A 21196-nucleotide genomic window follows, 5' to 3' on the forward strand; every position below is an offset into this window, starting at 1 on the left:
AAAATAAAGTCGGCCAAGCTCGCGGAGGTCCGTACGATGGTAACTGAAGAAAGTCACGCTATGCTGCCATTGGCTAAAACCCTAGAAAATCTCTTGTGATTCGTTAATTTTATCACTTTCAAAAAATCCAACGTTTTCGCCTTTTCCACTGGTATTTTCATTCGAAATGTACTCGGCAAGACTCGCCTCTCTGGCCTCTCTCAAGGCATGAAACTTGTGTGAGTGAAACAAAGACAGAGTATATAAGAAACAACATGCCCTAAAATGGCCCGTAGAATTTTTCGACTGCTTTCCATTGTGTATTCTCCATTTTGACGTATATGTGTGCGGATAAATCCGTGTAAATCATATCACGAAATTTCCAGTGTCGAACCAACTCGCATTATCTCCTCAAATTTTGACCAAATAATCGCTATCAAAACAAATAAGTTTCAAACAGTTGAATAATTGTATCAATTGTTTCTTGTCCTTCTCACAAATGTAAAATATAAAATACATTCATAACAAAATTTGTTTCATTGATCAAGATTTTAATTTGTGTCTCGTGTTGCAGAAAAATGGTCGAGGAAAATCAAAAACGGCTTCAGGCGGAAATTGACATTTACAAGCAAATACAGAAAGGTTTCTGAAGTCTAAGCCAAAACACCAATGCAATTATTTACTAAAGAATTCATACCTCAGTATTGAAATCATTAAATTGAGTGAGAGCTCAACATAACCTCAAAAAAAATTTCAAATTTTTGAAATTTTGCAGATTATCACAAGGCTGTCGTCAAACGTCAACAATTGGATGGACAATTGAATGAAAACACAGCTGTGAAAGAAGAACTTGATCTTTTGAAGCCAGGAAATGAAGTGTTTAAATTAATCGGTCCTGTTCTCATTAAACAAGATTTGATTGAGGCTAAACAGAATGTAGCTAAACGTATGGAATACATTTCTAATGAATTGTAAGTTGAATTCTGTATTAGAGGTCTTATCCCATCATTGTTAGTCATATTCTTTGATGCACCTTTCTGAAGCTTTGTTCAACATCAATTTACTTTTTTCCCTTTTATACATTTGGACAGGTAAAATTTATTTATGTTTGCGTTTTGAAATTTAATTGTTCTGTACTGTAGATTGGACTGTTCTCCTATTTGTATATGAGTCTTAAAATATCTGATTCCCTCTATAGAGTATAAAATGCAAAAAAATATCTTTTTCAGAAAGAGGACGGAAGAATTGATTGCCGAACTAGATAAGAAGCAAGAAACCCATCGCGAAAATTTGGATAAATTACAACAACTTTTCCACCAAGCCCAAATGCAAGCAGCAAAAAAATCTTAGACTACAAAACTACCAGGAAGAAATGATTTTTATTTTCAATGCCGTTGAATGTATTCTCTGAAAGATTGAATTGAAGATCGACATGAACATATGATTATTATTTGAAATTTATTTGAATTCAACCCTCAATAAAAAGAACTTCAAACAATTGGTTATTAATTAGTTTTACTCACTCAGTTAAAAAATACAGTCGAGCTTGATGTACAATTAAATAGTTATAAATATAATTAATCATCAAGACAATTCGCCACACGCGCTGATAACAACTTTTTGTGAGGGTGTCCCTGATTTGCTACCGCACTTTTCCATCTTTTTAAGCACATCAAGACCGCTTATGATGTGACCAAAAACTACGTGTTTTCCATCGAGCCAATCTGTACGTGCGGTACACAGAAAGAATTGGGAGCCGTTCGTATTTGGTCCCGAATTCGCCATTGATACAGTTCCTGGACCTGTATGCTTGAGCTCAAAATTTTCATCTTCGAATTTATTACCATAAATTGATTTCCCACCAGTTCCATTGTGATTCGTGAAATCGCCACCCTGACACATCTGAATGATAAGTCATTAAGGAAACATCAAAAGTAAAAAAAAAAAAGAAAAATAGTTATCTCACAATATTACAATAACTTCTTTTCAAATAGTAAATCAAATTTTCAAGGATACAAAATCTGGAATAATTCGATGGAAAATACTGCCTTGGTAACCGAAGCCTTTCTCATGGGTGCAGAGGCATCGAAAATTCTCAGCAGTTTTTGGAGCAATATCAGTCCTCAACATGATTATTATCCTGCCCAATTCTTGCTTCCCGATACTTATATCCAGGTAAACCTGTGGATTCTGTTTACTTTTCTTTTGTGGTGGTGTTTCATTTGTTGCAGTGGTTGCCGCACCCGTTCCAGATTCGTCTGTCGTAAGTGTTTCTCCGGCATGCTCCTGCAGCCAAACATCATCCGCCCACACTGGCTTCGAGGATCCCTCTTTTATCTTTTGTGGTTTTGCAATGTTAACTCTTATCGTTCTGCCAAACAATTCTGAATCATTCTGCATAGGAAAAAAAATTCTGAGCTTCAATTACAACGAAAAAAAATATTTTACTGTGTTTTGCGATCACTAAGAAGAAGATACATTAATCGAAACTAAGTATCCTACCATATTATCTATTGCTGCAGCTGCATCTTCAGCAACTTCAAACTCTATGAATGCAAAACCACGATGTTTTTCTGACTCATAATCCAAAGGGATTTGGACATCAACAATTTCTCCAAAAGGAATGAATGCTGCGTGGAGTACTTTTTCGTCAACTTCCTCCGCAAGGCCACCTGAATTTTAGAAACTCATAGTAAGAAAGGTTTTTCTTGTCATGAACTACTGGCTGACAATAATGAATTTAAATCTGAATAATAGATGACTGTTTAGATGTTGTAGCAAACTAACGATAAAAGCACAATAATAACTTTATATTAAGAATTTTCAAAGTGATTTGGATCAAAACGTGGAAATCACGTTTGAATACATCTTATCAAAGAACAGATTATCAGGAATGAGCAAGAATTTAAGTTCACTCTCGCGTCTATCAGAAAATATACATCGATTTTTTTATCAAAAATTTACGTGACCATATCTCATTACGAGTAGTTGATAACGAGAACTGTTCGAACTTGTTAGATAATTTTATTCAATTCCATGATCTTTACAATCATACATTTTTTCAAGCTCAATACGTTTTAAGATCGTTTCGAATTATCCGGTCATTTCGAAAGCTTACAACGTCAATTTGCAACATCAGATATGTCGTCTATAGAAATAATATATAGGCGTTTATTTATTTATTTGAACTTTTTAAATTAAAAATTAAAACTCAGATAATGCATGTGCCGAAAACCGGCAAGTTTTGAGGTTATAATCAATTCAAATAGTTTTTTTTGATATTTTACGAATTATCTGAATATACTTACCTACGTATATCGTTCGTTTTGTGTTATTCATTGTTTAGTAACAATTGATAACTTGGATTTTGTGTGATATCATGTATATGAAAGATAGCTTGGATTGTTGATCAACAATATATACACGCGAATGGACATAACACTGGCAAACATATGATTGTGCTGTACAGTCGCAGTTGAAGCAACTTATTTGTGCTCGTGATGAAGACGATACAGCGGAAATTTAGATGCGAATTATCCCACCGATTATTTGTCAAAAACTGTATTTTGTGGCGTTCTCAAATTTTTGGGCCAACCAGAAAACTCGATTTCCATTACAATGCAACAACGAAATCTTTATCTAACTTTTGATTGGTGCTTGATTATCGATTTAATTTTGAACTCGTTTCAGCGATAAATTTCAGTAGTCACTTACAAATTATCTCATAATTTAAAACATTTTGAATAATCGTATTTTTATGCAATGGAATCTTTTTATACAACGGTCATTTCATTTCCAACAAAATTACGTGCGCACACGCAACTTGATAAGAAAAAAGTTTTTGCCTTCGATGGTACACACCGGGACGAACCGTGTATCAAATTGTACCGAGACGATAGCGATAAGATTGTTAATAGAATTTATCTTTTGATAGAACAGCCAATCTTGCGAACATCATTCTCAGTTCTTCAATCGAGAGTTCGCATAAATCGGAGAGATTCAACGAAAAAACATTTGAATTTTATTGGATTCTGGTGATACGTTGTTATTTCGAGGGTTTTTACTTGTGAAAGGTAAGCAAATGATCGAATATATATGTATACAAGACGACAATCACAATAATAGAACGTATTCTGACGTTACCCAATTGGCAGAGCTGCACCAATCAAAAATAATCGACCTACCCAATTGCAAATCATAAAGTTTAAATTGAAAAACATAACCTATGAATGGATTTCCGTTCACCGCGATGCATTTGTGTTAGAGCCAAAATGCGAAAATAATTTTTTTTCTTAAAACATGTATTTGCTCTACAATAATTAATAAATATCCAACAAATATGGACGACATATTGAACATAACAATATTTTTCTCCACTACAATATTAACTGAGTTGAAAATTGTTGGGTTACAGATTTGGCTTGGAGTACTCAGGATGCTGCAACTTAAGAAATGTTTGTTTCTTCGCGCTTCGTCGTGTAAATCAATAAATATTTCTCGTAGATTGTCTCTTCTTCGAGAACAAAGCTATGTGGATGGAAATTGGGTAAATGCAAAAAACGGGCAAACTTTCGAGGTATTAAACCCGGTTGACGGAAGCATAGTGGGAAAAGTGCCGAATATGAATAAAGAAGACACGGAATTGGCGATAACAGCGGCGAGTAAATCTTTCAAGAGTTTCAGCCGCACGAGCGCGAAAGAGCGCAGTGATTGGTTGAGAAATTGGTACAACCTTATGGTGAAGCATTCGGAGGAATTGGCGTGTATATTAACGAAAGAAAACGGCAAGTCGCTGGCAGAATCAAGGGGGGAAATAAAATACGGAAATTCGTTCGTCGAGTGGTTTTCGGAAGAGGCGCGTCGAATAAATGGTGAAATTCTGCAACCTCCCGCTCCCAACAGAGAATTGTTACTATTGAAGCAACCGGTCGGAGTGGCCGCTCTGATAACACCGTGGAACTTTCCTCATGCAATGATAACACGAAAAGCTGGAGCAGCACTTGCAGCAGGTTGCACTTGCGTTATAAAACCCTCCGAGGATACGCCATTGACAGCCCTCGCGTTGGCAGCTTTGGCCGAAGAAGCTGGGATTCCCCGCGGCGTTATTAACGTAGTGACCGCAGACGCGAGCAATTCCCCGGCAGTCGGAAAGGAACTGTGCGCTGATTTTCGCGTACGAGCTCTCTCCTTCACGGGTTCAACGACCGTCGGTAAGATGTTGTATCAACAATGCGCCCCAACAATGAAACGTCTGAGTCTCGAATTAGGTGGTAATGCTCCTTACATTGTTTTCGAATCGGCCGATATCGACCATGCCGTGGCGGGAGCAATGACCTCTAAATTCCGTAATACTGGACAAACGTGTGTTTCGGCAAATCGTTTCTTCGTGCAAGATCGTATATTCGACGAATTCGTCGAAAAATTCGTTGGAAAAATAAAAAACGAAATTAAATTGGGCGATGGAATCAAGGATAACGTGACTCATGGACCTCTCATTAAAGAAAGCCAGCTTCAAATCGTCCATAACCTCGTTCATGACGCTATTTCGAAAGGCGCCAAAATACACTGCGGTGGCAAAGTTCGAAATGATTTGGGACCTTTGTTTTACGAGCCCACCTTAATGACCGACGTTACCAGCGACATGGATATTTATCGCCGCGAAATATTCGGACCTGTCGCTGTCATCCACAAATTCAATTCTGAAGACAGCGTTCTTGAAGCTGCTAACGATATCCATGTTGGTCTAGCCGGCTATTTCTTTTCACGCGATATTTCTCAAATATTCCGCGTTGCTAAGAAAATGGAAGTTGGTATGGTCGGTGTAAACGAAGGATTGATATCTTGCGCAGAAGCTGCTTTTGGTGGAGTCAAAGAATCCGGTCTTGGGAGAGAAGGCTCAAGACACGGCGTCGACGATTATTTGGATATCAAATATGTTTGTATAGGCAACCTCAAATTGTAAATCTTCCATAGAGTAACTGAAAAATATTTTGAGGACCATTTTTTGGAAATGGTTTTCCAAAAATATTGTTATTCGTGATATTCCAATGTCTTCCAACGATCAGTCGATCGTCGCTAAATCCTCGATAATAATACTCAGAAAACTCAATGTAAAATGATAAATGCTCAGCGGAGCCAGATAGATACTAAGGAATTATTTATGTACATGACTATTAATACAGTGACATAAGTTGTTTAGAAAATAACCAAGGATAATCGATGAATTTTATTTTTATGTGTATTAGAAAGAAATAAAATGAAAATCTACAGAAAAAACTGTTATTTACTACAATGATCGTGTGTGTAAATAAGTAAAATAAATTTCAATTCATTCGAATTTTCAATTATCCAAATCTTAATTTTTATCTTTGTTTGATGAGCATTATTATTTGAATTGAAAATGATGCCAAAAAGGTCAACGGCACGCGGTATTCCCAAGCGGTCACCCATCCAAGTACTGACCGCGCCCAATGTTGCTTAACTTAAGTGATCGGACGAGAACTTGTGCTTTCAACATGGTATGGTCGTTGACGACAAAATTGAAACTATTAATGAACTTGAGTATTATAAATAGAGCAGAAGTTCATTTTTCGGAATGTATACTGTTTCAATGACGTTGATAATTATATCATAACTATAGTCACTTACAACTTTGCAATCGGAACGATAACAGAAATCATACGATATTACGAATGAGCTTTGAAATCAAATATTTAGAAATTTGATTGGCCCGGTGGCTGCGCGCTTTTTTTATGAATCTCCATGACAAACAAAAAATACAATAATAATATTACGAGAAGAATTTTTATCATAATAACCACATGACATTATATTGATGAATGAATAAATGATTTATTATTTATCAGTTAATTGCATGACCTTGACGTGTAGAGGTCACTCGTTTCGTCTGCTGGATGGAACAGTGAGTTTCAATTCAATCGGTCACCAGTCACCACCTGGGCTCTTAATTGTTCCACTGAGCATGGCCCAGATAATTAGATGCACATTTCGTTTAGGTTCATTGAAATTGGACAAAAGTCCGGATATTCGTAAATTTGTACCTTGGAAATATCCACGATCATGGATTCATACGAGTTACATTATGAACGGTGAGTGAAATCATTCATGAATCGTTAGACCAAAAATGGAACAAAAAGTGTTGAGGTTAAGTTTGATTATGCGAGGATACGATGAAATGACATTGCTTCAAATTCAAGAGTTAGCCAAGTCGTGACAGCCGATTTGGAATTTAAAATAAGCTTTTTTATCTACGATGTTGATATCCTTGGATTTTAATTCTTTTTGGGAATGGACTTACGCTTTTTCATTTGTATATCATGGTTATGCAATCGCGAATTTGTAAAATTACATTCTGTCAAACGCGTCATTGTTGACACTTTAGTCAAGGGAAAAGAAGTGCTTATGCCTTCGCTCTCGCCGACCATGGAAACTGGCACCATTGTCAAATGGATCAAACGTGTGGGAGATCCCATTCAAGCTGGGGATGCTTTAGCCGACATCCAAACAGATAAAGCTGTGATGACTTTTGAGATGGATGATGACAGCGTACTGGCCAAAATTATTGTGAGACTATGCTCTGATAAAGAATCTATTTCATTTGTCCTTGTATTTTCCAAAGTTTTTCAAAATATGAATAAATTTTTTTTCGATAAAGGTTCCTGAAGGTACCAAAGATGTTAAAGTCGGAACTCTTATTGCTCTCACCGTCGAACCGGATGAAGACTGGACCACAGTTGAAATGCCGACTGGCACCGATGTAGCTTCCCCAAGTTCGTCAACTCCTGCACAATCATCTGCAAGTGCGGAGCCCCAGGAAATACCAGCTGGACAGTAATTTTTTTTTATTTATCTTTTAGAAATAGTTATAAATTTTTAACTGTGAAAAGAGTTTAACCATGTTCTATTCTTCAATATCTACAATATTTTGTCTCATTGCATTTTGATATTCTCCAATTCGTAAATGAATCATGGTGATTATTAATTTTTTAATCGTTTCTGATTTTAGAATAAGCGTAATGATGCCAGCGCTATCACCAACAATGACAACAGGGACGATTGTCAAGTGGTTGAAAAAGGAAGGCGATGACATATCTCCTGGAGATGCTTTAGCAGATATTCAGACAGATAAAGCCGTGATGACTTTTGAAATGGATGAAGAGGCAACATTGGCTAAAATTCTTGTGAGAGTTTTTTTCACACAATCGAATATTTAATTTCATCACAGAAGTGCTCATTTTTCAATAACTATTATTGAAATTCGTATTTCAAGGTCTCTGAAGGATCGCAAGTTGAAGTTGGTCAGCTAATTGCAATCACGGTAGAAAAAGGAACTGACTGGAAAAACGTTGTAGTTCCAACGAATGTTCTAAAGTCGACGCCCAGTCCAGCTGCGCCGAGTTCAGCATCAGCTTCCCCAACTTCCCAAACGCCTGTAGCTGCAGGACCAAAGCCACCAGCCAGTGGACAGTATGTTGAAACAAAAATTGAAATCCTCAATTTGTGTAACAACTTTACTAGCTTCTGAAATTGCTTGGAAGAGTAATTAATGTCGTGATTAAACGCTCGCTTCACAGAGTTTATGGCCTGGCAGTTAAACGACTCTTGGAAGAATATGGCTTGAGTTCGGGCTCTGTAAAAGGAACCGGTCGGCCAAATCGTCTCCTCAAAGGCGATGTCCTTGCTCATATACAAGCGAATAATATACAGAAAGTCACACTCAAAGCTGGTAAATAACCAAACTCAATTTTCCAGTAATTCAAGAAATTTTGTGTAACTTTGTATTTTTTTTAGATGGTCCACCATCGAGTAAATCTGGATCCAGTCCTACCCAAGTTAGGGGACCAATTCTTATTCGAAAAAATGCTCCATCTACGTACAAAGATCTGGAAATTAATAACATTCGTGCCGTTATTGCTAAACGGCTCACGGAATCGAAGGTACATTAAAATTGAATTGAAACTCGATTCGTTGTTTTGCATTTGCAATTTGTCGTTAGATTGCAACGAACTTAATTTTTTGTCTCCGTTATAGAGCAATATTCCTCATGCTTACGCTACGATGAACATAAATATCGACAAACTGTCCGAAATACGAAATAAAATGAAGGCTGAAGGTGTTTCGGTTTCAGTAAATGATTTTATTACGAAAGCCGTGTCGCACGCACTTCTCGAATGTCCCGATATTAATTGCCTATACAAAGATGGGCAGGTAAGATTGAAAATTATACTCTTTTATGCGCTAGTGAAAAAATGTAATATTTCAATTAGCAAATTGGAAAGTCTATAAACAATATGAAATCGATAACATAATAATCGGTTCAATAAGAAACTCTTGCATTCAAAATGTGATGATAACTCAACGATTGAAAATTTGTATTAGGTGATCCGAATGCAAAACGTTGATGTGTCGGTTGCCGTCTCAACGCCAACGGGTTTAATAACGCCGATAGTGTTTGACAGCTCGAGAAAAAGCCTGACGGAAATTTCCTCCAGTGTACGAGAACTGGCTGGTAAAGCGCGCGATGGAACACTTAAACCAAACGAATTCCAGGGTGGCACGTTCACGTAATAGCAGTTGCTAATCAAAAGATTTTTTTTCAATAAATATGTGTAAATAATTATACATTCAATTTTGTTTTTTCAACAGAATATCGAATTTAGGAATGTTCGGTATTAAGGAGTTTTCTGCGATTATAAATCCCCCGCAAACAGCTATTTTGGCTGTCGGTGCAGGACGAAATGAGTTAGGTGAGTGTTAAGAATGAAAAAACATTAATTTTTGAAGAATCGACGGATACAATTGTGAATGTTTTTTTCTCGATAGACTCTTCGTTGAGGAAAGTAACGCGGCTCACAGTGACCCTATCCTACGATCGAAGAGCCATTAACGAAGATCAAGCTGCTGATTTCCTCGCCGTTTTACGAGCAATGTTAGAAGATCCAACCTTTCTCGCTGTTGGTCGTGCTCAAGCGCTTCGATACGCACGTGAATGACCGTAAGTAGGAAAATTAATATGTACCGATTATCTATAAAGAATCGATCCCCATAAATTCTAAAGTTTGTTTTTCAAATGAACTATTGTAATATTATACAAATTTCTTCAAATTTCAAATTTTGATTTTTTACTCTATTTTTCGACTCATTACTCTTTTCAGATTGACAAGATCCCGTCAAATTATGAACTGCCAAACAGCTTCTCAGTGAGCTATCCTGTGCGTTCATCCTAAAGTGTTACCTGCCATGAAAATAGCCGTGGAAATTGTTGCTTGGTGAAAAGCAAGAAACCTGTAGTACCAAAAACAAGAACACAAAAAAGAGACAAAGCACGGGCTCGAAGTTACGGAAAGTTCGAGATCTTAGGAAAATAATAATATTTATTGATAGCTTGCCTACATGTGGTACAAGAAAAAATTGGGCTCACGAAATAAATGACAATGAATATTGTTTGCATGGACATCGGTATGGTAATAATGGAGCTGATCGGTTCTGAAACGAGAATAATCTTATTGATAGCGTTGGTCTATACTGTTTTTGTGCTGCACGATCAATCTCGTGGGTCCTTTTTTTATCAAGAAAAGAACAGAAACCCCAATGCTTGATAGCATTGTTGCATAATTATAATAGCATCTCAACGGAGAACGATCCGTTGGATCTTGTGAATAACAGATTATTTATTCGAAACCTCGAGTTCGATGACTAGAAAATTTACGCTGTAAATAACGCAATTCTATTGAGTTATGTCCAAATTATAAATAATGAAAAAAAGAATTACAAACAAATTTTATTGTTGTTTCATTAATTTGTCCTGTAAGTTTGATCTTTTCGTTGAATGATAATTCGTTATTGTTATTGTTTGAAGTAATGAAAGAATGAATTTTGTACACGTTGACAATAATCCAAAAAAAAACGTTGTTTATGTATAAATATAACTTTATTCACAATGACAAACAACAAAAAAATACAGAAAAATCTCATTCGACGGAATACAAAGTGCACTGTGATCGGAGGTCATAGAAACATTACGAAAATGGAAAAAAAATCGGTAACATGTCCAAATTTAGATAATAATCAAGATCGAATTTCGCTAAATAAAATCTGAGATACATAAACTGGATATAATTGTTGTTTGAGTATTCGTCCAATACGTCGAGTTATAATAAAATAGAGATCCAATAAAAATTAATCGCGTTTCATCAATACAGCTACGTCAAAAATGAAAGGCATCTCGTTGTATTGTTGATACGCAACTGGATGCGACTTGATAATAAAAATTCATTGAATAAATAATCGTGAACCTTAATAACTTGTAATGATCTGTGAGACTCTATGAGTTCGATGAGATTCAAAAAAGTAGATCCATTTAATTTCGACAATGACGACCATAAGAAAATTCCATTTGTTAGCATGCAGTACTTGACCTCGTTTTATAAACGCGGGGAATAATGTCGGTAGAATAAAAAAATTCCGGGAATTGCTCTAATTACATTGGTTAACAATAATATTGAGTATTCAGGCAATGCACGGACGGTATTATCGTTCTTGTATTACGAAATTAACCAGGTGAATAAAATTCTATAACAAAAGAGTAGACATAATTAATCGGTGGACCTGTATAGAGTCAAGCACCAACAGTCTACAAAAATACACGTCTTTTATATTTACTTATAAATTTTTCAGTCACATAAAAGTGACATATAATCATATATATTTACATGTAATCTCCATTTGACTTTCTTAATCACTATAATCCGGGATATTGTTTTGTAATCATTATAAAAAATAATTGAATTCTATGACGATTCGATGCATTAATTTTGAAAATAATTTTTTAAATCGATAGATTTCCATGGATGAAAAAATCTCTATTCACGATAATATTTGGTGGAACCAAAAAAAAAGTAATTTTTTGCAGGCTTTGAGATAATAATTGTCAAACCCACTCTTATATTAATCAGAAGCTAATTCAATTTTCCTATTTATCACGGTGCGACAAATTGCAATTCTTAGTTTTTGGTCGACTGGATTAGACTTAATTAATCTTACCCAATCAAGACAATTGGGAAATCATGTCTTGAAAAGTCTGAGCACCGATGCTCGTATTGATTTTTCCAATATTATCAAAGAGTACAGACGCTTCTAAATTGTCGGGTAATTTGGTGAGGAATTGCGAGCACCTGACAAAATCCATGCTGAGTAATTCGTTCTGGAACATACGGAGTATACCGAGGGCTGTTCGGAAGAGAAATTCATCGCCGTCGCGTATGAAAACGTCCCAAATTCGACAGACCACGTCGAGTGGCATTGCTTTGGCAAAGACGGTGTAGAGCCAATCGAGAAGATAGAGATCAGGACTGAGGCCGGTGGCACGAAAATGCCCATGTATTTTTGGTATCTTATGAGCAAGAGTGCTTGAGAAAACACGATAATAAATGTCCATTTTTTTTTGGTTGAGAGTGAAGGCTGCTTGATGGTAAGGCTTGTTTAGGAGATTGGCAAAGCAGACGAAAGCTTCCTCAGGTTCCATATTGAGAGTGAGAATTGCTCCCAGAAAGCTCATACCTTGAACGTATCCAATATCTTTTCTATAAACGGCATAAGCGGATAGCAAGCCCTGTAAACTTTCATGTAAGGGTCCACCCTCTTGAAAAACCCCCAAATTGGAGAAAGTACGAGACACATCCAATTTTATAGCAAGGATAGATTCATCCTTGGCTTTGAGAAGAGCATCTTTATTTAATCGTTGGATGCACAAATCAAATTCATCTGAATTAATGTCAAGATCATTGGCAATGCCTAATTTCCAAACTTTACCACGAATACTAGGTGGTAAACCAGCCCACCACAGATCCTGAACCTTTTTTGTATTTTTCACAGTCTCAAATTGTGGAAGAATGCTATTGGTCCATAGAGCAGATTCTGCTGCCAATTTTTCCTCTCTCCGCAACTGTTCTTCTCGTTGACATCGGCGAGCAAGTTCTTCTTCAATTTCGCGTTTTCTTGCCTGAGCCAAAATGACTGTATACTGTTTCTGGTGACATCGTTCTTCCTCTAAGCTCTTGGAGGGCAAGTTTGGTGGTCTAGGGTGTTGTATGAGAGCCAAAGTCCCACCAACTTTGTCTATGTAACTAAGATTCTTTGCCCTAGATTTCTGCCGCCATGGCAGCAGCGCTTGTAACAGTGTGACAGTGTCTCGACGGTTACTGATAGGTTGGTCCAAATCTCCCTTAATGTTGCAATCTTCGCAGCTCGATGTCTCACTGGATGTTGATACCCCACTGTCCGACGACTGTGTAACGTTATAGCCCTTCTCATCGATATCCCTTTCGTCATTGCAACTGATTGACAAGGGCAATGACAGATCAGTTTCTGACTCCGATGACTCCATGGGCCTTTTGTTTGGATCAACAGTTTTCCCTCTCTTAGGATTAGTTGATAAAGAAATTTACAAACTCGGGACATCTTTGTTGAATGTTTTACATCTTAATCTGCTGTCCATTGACAAGTTTTCGAATATCTTGGTTTTTATTACTTGCACAATGTTATTTAAACGAAAAGTATGCTTCTATCCGTTTATCACCATATTGCTCCAAAACGTCAGAACGTTTGATCTAATCCTGCGTCACTTGCTTCGTATGAAACATCACGTTCTTCATCTATAATTAGTTCAAATATTTCTTTCATTTTGTAAAAATAATCGCTTTTTACGCATCATAGAATTGATACAGTGGGTTTTTTGAAATTTTTGACATTGACAGATGCGTCATTGGATCAAAAGGTTGGTTATGTTACTTAGTTGTCGTTAAATGAAACCAGACGAATTTTTAATTTGCTTTTTCTTTGCTTCTCACCGGGAATTCATTTTGTATTACTCATTCTCGTAGTTTCACTATGCACATCATTTTCTTGTTATTTTTTCTTATCTGATGGAATTTCACTTTGTTTACTGATTGACTTTTTCCCAAACATATGTCACTCATTATATAGTTTTTATATAAAAAAATATTTAAGCTTATTGCTGTCCAAGTGCTTATTGTGTTTGGCAAAATTCAATCACAATGGCGACAGATTATCGTGTTTCCGTAAACAGAGGTCGGGCAGTTATATAGGGATTATAGGGAAGGAAATTGTGATAAATAAAAAAAATGATCACGTGAACTCGAAGGCCGAAAACACTATACTATAGTTATTTGTCGTCCATTTTTCATAAAATTCTCATATGCTGTTCTCGGCCCACATAACGCGTTTCGACTGCCGAAAAGAGAGATTATTAGGAATTGGGGGGTGAGCGTGAACGGATAAACGGGGTATCCTCATTGGCCACCACGCCACCACCGCTCCACGAGTAACAGAGTTTTTTTTTTCAAACATAACCTGAAAGTAAACTACAAGTTTTTTCTACTCCCGTCCACGACAATGATTATAACCGCACGGGCTTTTTGCGATTAAAAAACAACGAGAAGTTCAATCATCTCATTGTTCAATGCAATACGATTTACTTTCAGTTTTTCAGTTTTTCAACGTCGCGTCAACGCATGTTTGTTTCTATTATTATTGCCATCTTTTGAAGGTTAACAGAATCGACTTCTCAACAATCACGTTATTCACATTGTGCAATTAAAATAAAACAACACGTGATCATAAGTTGATCATTTGGGTTATCGTAGTTCACCAGTGTACAAAATCTACAAAATAATGACTTCGAACACTATCGCCGCTCTCGTGAAAAAGTTGTCTCAGGACTTTGGGGATCATAATACGCTAATCGTCACTTGCCAGGATATCGCCTTAGGTACATTTATCAACACTTTTTTTTCATATTATTTTTCAATTCACTTGTTCTTTTTTTTTTCTTTTTTCAAATTTCGATTAGGTCATTTGAACACAGTTAGAATAAGAAATTATTTTCAAAGCTTTTCCAGACTTCCACTAAAATAGAAAAAAAAAATTGAAAAACTTTTCAGATTGTTGGATGAGATGAAAATTTTAATAATTCTGATAAATTTTTTTTTTATATATACAGAGATTCAAACAGGCCGCTGCAAAATTCATTCCATCGTTAAAGATTTGGGCCAGTACCTTACAAATACTGATTTTAAAATTCGTATCAATGGAGTGAAAGCTCTTTCTTTAATTTTGGAGTACTTACCACATGATTATCTCAATGAGTCCGAAGTGGAATTACTTTCTGCATTTTATTGCGACAGGCTGAAGGATCATCACTCAATAGGGCCAGCTACAATTCTTGGTATTCGAGGAATCGTATGTATAATATTATTGATCATATGTAATATCTATTGATTTTTTCCGCTTTCAATGTTTCGTAGTTGTTCTAACTTTTTGATCAATTTTATATACCTGGAAATTCATTGAGTTATGCGTTTCAATTTATCAGGTGAAAATGAAGAATTTACCAACTCAAGCACCAGCTCGTCTACTTAGTGGAATATTTCAACACATTCGTTGTCAATCCGAACTTCAAGAAACACGAAGAAATATATATTTGATATTCCAAATACTCTTGCAAAGTCGTCTGGATAATTTAAGATCGATGGGGCCAGATTTTGTCTACGGCGTTATTTCCTCAATGGATGGTGAAAGCGATCCCAGAAATCTTATGCTACTGTTCAACATTCTGCCCTTATTCATAAAGGAATTTCCTCTTGGCCATCTCACAGAAGAAATGTTCGAAGTCATTGCTTGTTACTTTCCCATTGATTTCAATGCAGTAAGTAGGGAAAAAATTATCCGTTGCAATGCAACAATAAATGAATAAATTAATGAATATTAATTGTTGAATCGAAGAACAAGTTTGGATCTATGTTTCTGCTGATCAATCACGCGATCTCCAGAAATGATTTACATATGTAATTTTTGTTAATTTAATTTCTTAGAGTCTAGTAAACAACAGGAAGAAAATAACCCGGGAAGATTTAGCCGATGCTTTGGCGCCGTGCTTGTACGCGATTCCTGAGTTCGCAGAATTTTGTTTACCGCACGTGATGGAAAAGCTGGATTCCGATCGTAAAGTTGCGAAAATCGATTCTCTGAATTTATTGATAAGAGGAGTATCGACCTTTGGTAGCAAAGGTCTGAAACATCATGTCGACGATTTATGGCCTCTTCTTAAGAAGGAAGTGATGAGTGTGACCGATCAAGAAATTAACAAATTGGCCTTAAAAACGGTTAACGAAGTGGTCAAAGCAATAGCCGACGATGAAGAGCTCCGGAAGCATTTCGTCGAGAAAATATTTACTGATACGCGTTGGTCCCTATGCGATGTTCAATTGAGTCTTTATTGGCCGGCCGAAAAACTGCTCGAATCTGTTGCCAAAACAGAAATCAAATCTTGTACTCAAGTCTTACTCGAAATAGTTCCACTCTGCCTTGGACAATATTCTACCAAAACTTCCATTAATGACAAAGTAAATTTGATGGAAACGTTGAATAATTTTATCAAAATATGTTCCGAATTTAATTTTAACATATGCGGTGAGTTAAAATTTTAACCGTTTATTCACACAACTATTTTCATCATTTTTTCATGCTTTATTCTTTATTTCAATCCACTCAATAACTAGAAAAAAAAACAAATGCATTTACTAAATAATAGGAGCAAGAGAATAAATAAATATGAACCATTCCAGACGTTCCCGAACTAGCGTGGACGAACATTCCTGGATTATATTTGAACGAGATTAGTTCAAAGGATCAAACATTAAAAACCAAAGCGCTGGCGGGATTGATTATTCAAAAATCGTCATTGAAGGAAGGACAAAGAATGCAGGTTTACGAAGACGTCAGTAAAATTATTGACTCCGATATTTCCAGTGATGTGAGGAATTCGTGTCATTTGACTCTTCTAGCATTCGCTAAATTGTACCCCAATGAAGTGTTGGACATTTTGGAAAAAAAAATGCCCCTCGATATCGGTAATTATCCGGCAACAACCTTCCCTAGCTCCGATCAATAATTGAAGAAAAATACATTTTCAGATTTTGTATAACTCGTAAAATAATTACTATTGTAGAAAATGTTGAGCCTGCAACTGTGACTCGCAGGCTAGAGGCAATTTCGATGCTAGCAAAAATACCGGAAATCGGTATGGCGTTACTTCCGGAAATGATGAAAATAGCAATTTCAAAGAAAACCGATATAAATGAAACGGCGATTCGGTGTTTGTATCGAATCCTCGGGTCACCGAATCCATCTTTTGACATTCACGAATACATGCACGCCCATTTTGACGCTATCGATCGTTTCATTCGAATCGACAATTATGACATGAAAATATTGAGTCTCGTTTCCAACGTAATTCGATCGATCGTTCGAAAACTTAAGCTCGAAGATCAACAAAAAATTGTCGACAAATATATCATCGTGGAAATTGGGAAAATTACGGATCATAACATTTTCAAACTTGAAGGAATTTTAACACCACTAAAGCAAAATATTCTAATCCCGGATATTAGAGATCTCGTCTCTATTTTGTACGAGATTGCTATTACGACAGAGAATCCCGACATAGTTCGATCGGCCTGTCGAATAATTGCTGTGCTCGTCAACAAAATCAACGATCATTCCAATCTGTTCAAAATTACACAATGTTTGCGTGAAAAAATAGTTGATATTTTGGAATCGGAAGACACAAATGTCCAGTGTAAACGAGCTGCAATTACTTTACACACTTGGCTCACAAAAGCCCTTGTAACAAAAGGAAGCGAGAATTCCCAAGATTTCTTGGATTATGTATGTACATTATTTTTCGGCTAAGTCAATCGACAACACTGTCCAATGGAAAAGATCCTCATAGTATTTTTTTTTCAGCAAATAAACATTCTGAGACTAGATTCGTCGTACGCGCCCCAAGAATTCAGGACATTGGTCAAGAGATCGGAGAGTTCGATAACGGAAGAGAACTTTTGTGTGATCAGAATATTCTACAAGCAAAGAATATTTCAAAATGTGATAGAATCGAACAGACTTTTTGAAGCTGAATCGAGGCAAAATTATCTCGTTGCGTTGGCATATTTGGTGGAAGAAGTTCCCACTGAACTGTTGTTTATGCATTTGCAAGCTGTAAGTATAAACAAAAAAAATTCAGACCCAAAGAAATGGGTTTGTTTGGTTGTACCTGTGAAAAAATTGAATTGTCGACGAATCACGAATAAAAAAATTTCAGCTAGTGCCTTTGCTAGTCGAATCTCTGACGCTCGATGATGGACAACTGTTACTATCGACCTTGAAAACCCTGAAACTCCTTCTCGAAACGAAACACCATATTTTTCTCAATCAAATTCATTGTTTCATTCCAAAATGCCTGCAACTTGCGACGTACAAAAAAATGGTAATTACAGATGAACTTTTCGATGAAAAAAAAGAATTCCAAGTTTATGCTCCTACTAATTGGGAGTTTTCAATTTTATTAGAGAATATCCTTAAGACAATTTTATATTTAAATGTTACAGAATGTTCGAATCGCGGCACTGGATTGTCTCTTGAGTTACTGCAAATATCCGACGAGCGAACTTTTGAAATACAAGCAAGACGTCATTGACCAACTCGCTGAACCGTTGGACGATCACAAACGCCTGGTCAGGCAAATTGCTGTTAAAGCGAGAACGCGCTGGTTCCTCGTCGGTGCTAATGGAACCCAGGAATAATATTATTCCAAGATTGGAGAAAAAAAATTTTTAGCATGGTCAAAATGATAATTTTATGAACGTCTATGGATTCATCTTGTAAATTTTGAAATCATTTTTCAAGACATTGATTCTCGAGGAAGTTGAAGAGTTATCTTCTTATTCGAATCGTTGGAAAATGTTTTATTGTTATTCGATAATTGAGAAACGATTTTCGGTAAAGTTTGATTGAATTTCGACTTTCGCCTAAGAATTTTTCCGTGAAAAGTTCCAACATTGTTGAGTCATGAAAAAACGTACTTAACGTAAAACGCACATGTTTATAAACAATGTACAGATAATAGCTAATAATAATAATAATAATAATAAAAGTTGCAGAAATATTTTCACGAAATACCCATTGAGGATATGAATGAGCAACGTTATTTTAATCAAATAAAGTATCGATTTGTGTAATTTAATTATACGCTTTAGAAACTCAAGTCAGTAATGCGTTTAGTGTGTCAGAAGCATGGGCGAAGGTAAGATCTCTGTAACGATTTCTTTGAAATTTTTCAACCATTTATGTTTAATGTTTATGTAATGGAATTTTTTCATTATTTGTTTCAAAATGAATTGGATTTCGCTAGCATTTTCCTACAGCAACTTTACTTACTATTTTTTGTTTTTTTTTTTAATTTTTTTTACACTCAATTTTTTTTGTTGATTATTATGTTCGCTGTCGATTGAAAATTCATTAAATGTTAAAATTTTTCTTAAATGAAGTCTATAATTTTATTATCTCAGGTGTGGCTAAAAATGGTGCTTTCAAATACGAGGATGGTACGAGATACATTGGAGATTGGAATAACAGAGGATTGAAACATGGTGCAGGAGCGTTATTATTGCCCGATGGGACACGTTACGACGGGGCTTTTCAAAATGGTCTCTGTTCCGGCCTCGGAGTTATTATTTTTCCGGATGGTGCAAAGTGAGTTTGCTTCCTTGCAGTCGTTGCAATAAAAATTGATAAACGAAAAATAAAAAAAAAATTTGGTCATTTTTGCCAGGTATGAGGGTGAATTTATGCAGGGATGGCTTCATGGTCATGGGGTATTTTGGCGAGCAGACGGAATGAAATTCGAAGGCGAATTCCGTGGTGGGCGTGTTTGGGGTCTCGGTGAGTTGAATTTTTTTTTCAACAATTTTGCATTCAAAAAAAGTGTACAACAATTGAAATCAATAATGATAACTGTTGAACACAGGTCTTGTAACGTACTCCGATGGATCTCATGGTTTTCCACGCAACGAGGGCTTCTTCCAGGACTGTCGTTTGGTACGCCGTCGTCGATGTCCTGACGTTGTACAAAAGGCCCAAAAAATATCCATGATGGCGCGCGCTCAATGTGCTTCATAGTATTAAAAAAAAATCCTTACAAATTGAAAGAAAGTCGCAAAAAAAAACTTGAGATTGCGAATGAGTCTAGCAGACTTGAAATATTCAAGTGTTATAAGTGACCTGAATTATTCAACGGGTTCGTTCGTTGCGAAATAAACAATTTCCCATTGAACCTGAAAAAAGCCTGACCAATTAAAAATCCCTCAAGCATTTGAATATAGACGTAAAACAATCTATATTATTATGGTATTTACAGAATGAAAAAAATGCATTTTAAAAGTGACTCGATTTTCTTTACCAACTGCCGAAAACTGAAATTACCACTCGCTTTTATACTTGTACGCTATCTGGTGTGCAAACTGAAAACATTCTGTGGTATTTTATTGTTAAAAAAGCTTTGCTGAGGAATAACGAAAACAAAATAATACCATACAAAATTCGAACGATCTTAACCTCAATAATGAAAAAATATTCATAATTTTCACTAAAAGTACTACTATACGGCCCACTAAACATCATCAATAAAAATGGTAGAAGTTCACCTGGTATGATTTTCAATTATTTGCGCGACTGATTTATAACACAAACTTTGAATAATTCGAGTTACGATGTCATTTCCGTTTCATTTTCCCCAAATATTTGTGAGCGTGATTAAAAACTTGATTTCTTAATGCAATAAGATGTGATAAATTTTTGATTTACGACAATCGAGCCAACGATAACAAGTACGAGATAATAGTATCATAATTTAGATAGTTTTTTACCGGCATAATTTGCAACAGAAAAAAGCCCATTTTAAGTTCGTAACGTATCGATATCTTTCGTTCGCGTCGTGAATTTGGGCATTGGAAATCTCAGTTTGTAGTAGAATCACATGAGAGTGAAAGAGGTCGCGAACGGACAAGGACGCGACAAGGGAGTGAGAGACCTCTTGCGACGAGTGCTGGCCGTACTTGGCATCGGTCTTTCTAGCGAGAAAAAGTATCAGGCGAGCAAGAGTACAGCACAGCATGCATGACCAACTCGTGCATGTGCGCGCCTGATATAAACTGAGATTTTCTGAACCGCAATATGGCCGACCTGCGCGTCACGATACGACCCACCATATATTTGGCATCGGTCTTTCTAGCGAGAAAACGTATCAGGCGAACAGCAGTATAATAGAGCATTGGAGTGTGCC

At 36.2% G+C, this 21196-nt stretch overlaps 7 protein-coding genes and 1 non-coding gene across 8 annotated transcripts; 5 read left to right on the top strand and 3 right to left on the bottom strand.

Moving 5' to 3' along the window:
* The first annotated feature begins 295 nt into the window (after positions 1–295).
* Pfdn6 (prefoldin 6) lies at positions 296–1477 on the top strand. The gene is made up of 4 exons (XM_043412280.1): positions 296–480; positions 554–621; positions 755–950; positions 1209–1477. The coding sequence occupies exons 2-4, from the start codon at positions 558–560 to the stop codon at positions 1327–1329; spliced, it is 381 nt and encodes a 126-aa protein (XP_043268215.1). The 5' UTR covers positions 296–480; positions 554–557; the 3' UTR covers positions 1330–1477.
* Positions 1478–3480, bottom strand: cyp33 (cyclophilin-33). Its single transcript, XM_043412278.1, has 4 exons — positions 3288–3480; positions 2482–2651; positions 1996–2373; positions 1478–1881 (listed from the first exon to the last, which is right to left on the bottom strand). Exons 1-4 carry the CDS (start codon positions 3316–3318, stop codon positions 1564–1566), a joined length of 897 nt encoding a protein of 298 aa, XP_043268213.1. The 5' UTR covers positions 3319–3480; the 3' UTR covers positions 1478–1563.
* A 365-nt stretch (positions 3481–3845) lies between these two features.
* On the top strand, positions 3846–6316 carry Ssadh (succinic semialdehyde dehydrogenase). The gene is made up of 2 exons (XM_043412274.1): positions 3846–4052; positions 4394–6316. Exon 2 carries the CDS (start codon positions 4415–4417, stop codon positions 5939–5941), a length of 1527 nt encoding a protein of 508 aa, XP_043268209.1. The 5' UTR covers positions 3846–4052; positions 4394–4414; the 3' UTR covers positions 5942–6316.
* Positions 6317–6392: 76 nt separating this feature from the next.
* Positions 6393–6511, bottom strand: LOC122407388 (5S ribosomal RNA). Its single transcript, XR_006260188.1, has one exon. It is a non-coding gene; the product is annotated as a 5S ribosomal RNA (ribosomal RNA).
* Positions 6512–6900: 389 nt separating this feature from the next.
* Positions 6901–10778, top strand: LOC122406676 (dihydrolipoyllysine-residue acetyltransferase component of pyruvate dehydrogenase complex-like). Its single transcript, XM_043412272.1, has 12 exons — positions 6901–7088; positions 7382–7563; positions 7655–7830; positions 8006–8180; positions 8270–8466; positions 8574–8725; positions 8791–8936; positions 9031–9207; positions 9379–9563; positions 9646–9746; positions 9823–9994; positions 10155–10778. The coding sequence occupies exons 1-11, from the start codon at positions 6962–6964 to the stop codon at positions 9990–9992; spliced, it is 1788 nt and encodes a 595-aa protein (XP_043268207.1). The 5' UTR covers positions 6901–6961; the 3' UTR covers positions 9993–9994; positions 10155–10778.
* A 133-nt stretch (positions 10779–10911) lies between these two features.
* Positions 10912–14223, bottom strand: LOC122406678 (TBC1 domain family member 14-like). The gene is made up of 2 exons (XM_043412275.1): positions 13848–14223; positions 10912–13652 (listed from the first exon to the last, which is right to left on the bottom strand). The coding sequence occupies exon 2, from the start codon at positions 13382–13384 to the stop codon at positions 12047–12049; it is 1338 nt and encodes a 445-aa protein (XP_043268210.1). The 5' UTR covers positions 13385–13652; positions 13848–14223; the 3' UTR covers positions 10912–12046.
* Positions 14224–14289: 66 nt separating this feature from the next.
* On the top strand, positions 14290–19032 carry Mms19 (MMS19 nucleotide excision repair protein). The gene is made up of 9 exons (XM_043412271.1): positions 14290–14788; positions 15020–15258; positions 15392–15724; positions 15891–16488; positions 16644–16928; positions 17027–17745; positions 17824–18075; positions 18179–18343; positions 18465–19032. The coding sequence occupies exons 1-9, from the start codon at positions 14692–14694 to the stop codon at positions 18657–18659; spliced, it is 2883 nt and encodes a 960-aa protein (XP_043268206.1). The 5' UTR covers positions 14290–14691; the 3' UTR covers positions 18660–19032.
* Positions 19033–19046: 14 nt separating this feature from the next.
* Positions 19047–20198, top strand: rtp (retinophilin). Its single transcript, XM_043412279.1, has 4 exons — positions 19047–19159; positions 19425–19608; positions 19688–19797; positions 19883–20198. Exons 1-4 carry the CDS (start codon positions 19150–19152, stop codon positions 20032–20034), a joined length of 456 nt encoding a protein of 151 aa, XP_043268214.1. The 5' UTR covers positions 19047–19149; the 3' UTR covers positions 20035–20198.
* The last annotated feature ends 998 nt before the right edge of the window (positions 20199–21196 follow it).

Source organism: Venturia canescens, chromosome 2, assembly GCF_019457755.1.
Source record: "Venturia canescens isolate UGA chromosome 2, ASM1945775v1, whole genome shotgun sequence".
Lineage (NCBI taxonomy): Eukaryota > Metazoa > Arthropoda > Insecta > Hymenoptera > Ichneumonidae > Venturia > Venturia canescens.

What these genes read in the sequence shown, in the direction of transcription:
- Mms19 (XM_043412271.1), top strand. Translation starts at nt 14,692, where the DNA reads ATGACTTCGAACACTATCGCCGCTCTCGTGAAAAAGTTGTCTCAGGAC. An exon ending in TTGCCAGGATATCGCCTTAG is followed by an intron (nt 14,789 to 15,019) that starts GTACATTTATCA and finishes TTATATATACAG; the next exon opens with AGATTCAAACAGGCCGCTGC. An exon ending in TGTTTATGCATTTGCAAGCT is followed by an intron (nt 18,076 to 18,178) that starts GTAAGTATAAAC and finishes AAAAAATTTCAG; the next exon opens with CTAGTGCCTTTGCTAGTCGA.
- LOC122406676 (XM_043412272.1), top strand. Translation starts at nt 6,962, where the DNA reads ATGGCCCAGATAATTAGATGCACATTTCGTTTAGGTTCATTGAAATTG. An exon ending in AAGCCACCAGCCAGTGGACA is followed by an intron (nt 8,467 to 8,573) that starts GTATGTTGAAAC and finishes CTCGCTTCACAG; the next exon opens with AGTTTATGGCCTGGCAGTTA. An exon ending in TGCAGGACGAAATGAGTTAG is followed by an intron (nt 9,747 to 9,822) that starts GTGAGTGTTAAG and finishes TTTTCTCGATAG; the next exon opens with ACTCTTCGTTGAGGAAAGTA.
- Pfdn6 (XM_043412280.1), top strand. Translation starts at nt 558, where the DNA reads ATGGTCGAGGAAAATCAAAAACGGCTTCAGGCGGAAATTGACATTTAC. An exon ending in TTACAAGCAAATACAGAAAG is followed by an intron (nt 622 to 754) that starts GTTTCTGAAGTC and finishes GAAATTTTGCAG; the next exon opens with ATTATCACAAGGCTGTCGTC. An exon ending in GAATACATTTCTAATGAATT is followed by an intron (nt 951 to 1,208) that starts GTAAGTTGAATT and finishes TATCTTTTTCAG; the next exon opens with AAAGAGGACGGAAGAATTGA.
- LOC122406678 (XM_043412275.1), bottom strand. Translation starts at nt 13,384, where the DNA reads ATGGAGTCATCGGAGTCAGAAACTGATCTGTCATTGCCCTTGTCAATC.
- cyp33 (XM_043412278.1), bottom strand. Translation starts at nt 3,318, where the DNA reads ATGAATAACACAAAACGAACGATATACGTAG. An exon ending in AAAACGAACGATATACGTAG is followed by an intron (nt 2,652 to 3,287) that starts GTAAGTATATTC and finishes TCTAAAATTCAG; the next exon opens with GTGGCCTTGCGGAGGAAGTT. An exon ending in CTGCAGCAATAGATAATATG is followed by an intron (nt 2,374 to 2,481) that starts GTAGGATACTTA and finishes TTTCCTATGCAG; the next exon opens with AATGATTCAGAATTGTTTGG.
- Ssadh (XM_043412274.1), top strand. Translation starts at nt 4,415, where the DNA reads ATGCTGCAACTTAAGAAATGTTTGTTTCTTCGCGCTTCGTCGTGTAAA.
- rtp (XM_043412279.1), top strand. An exon ending in ATTTTTCCGGATGGTGCAAA is followed by an intron (nt 19,609 to 19,687) that starts GTGAGTTTGCTT and finishes CATTTTTGCCAG; the next exon opens with GTATGAGGGTGAATTTATGC. An exon ending in TGGGCGTGTTTGGGGTCTCG is followed by an intron (nt 19,798 to 19,882) that starts GTGAGTTGAATT and finishes TGTTGAACACAG; the next exon opens with GTCTTGTAACGTACTCCGAT.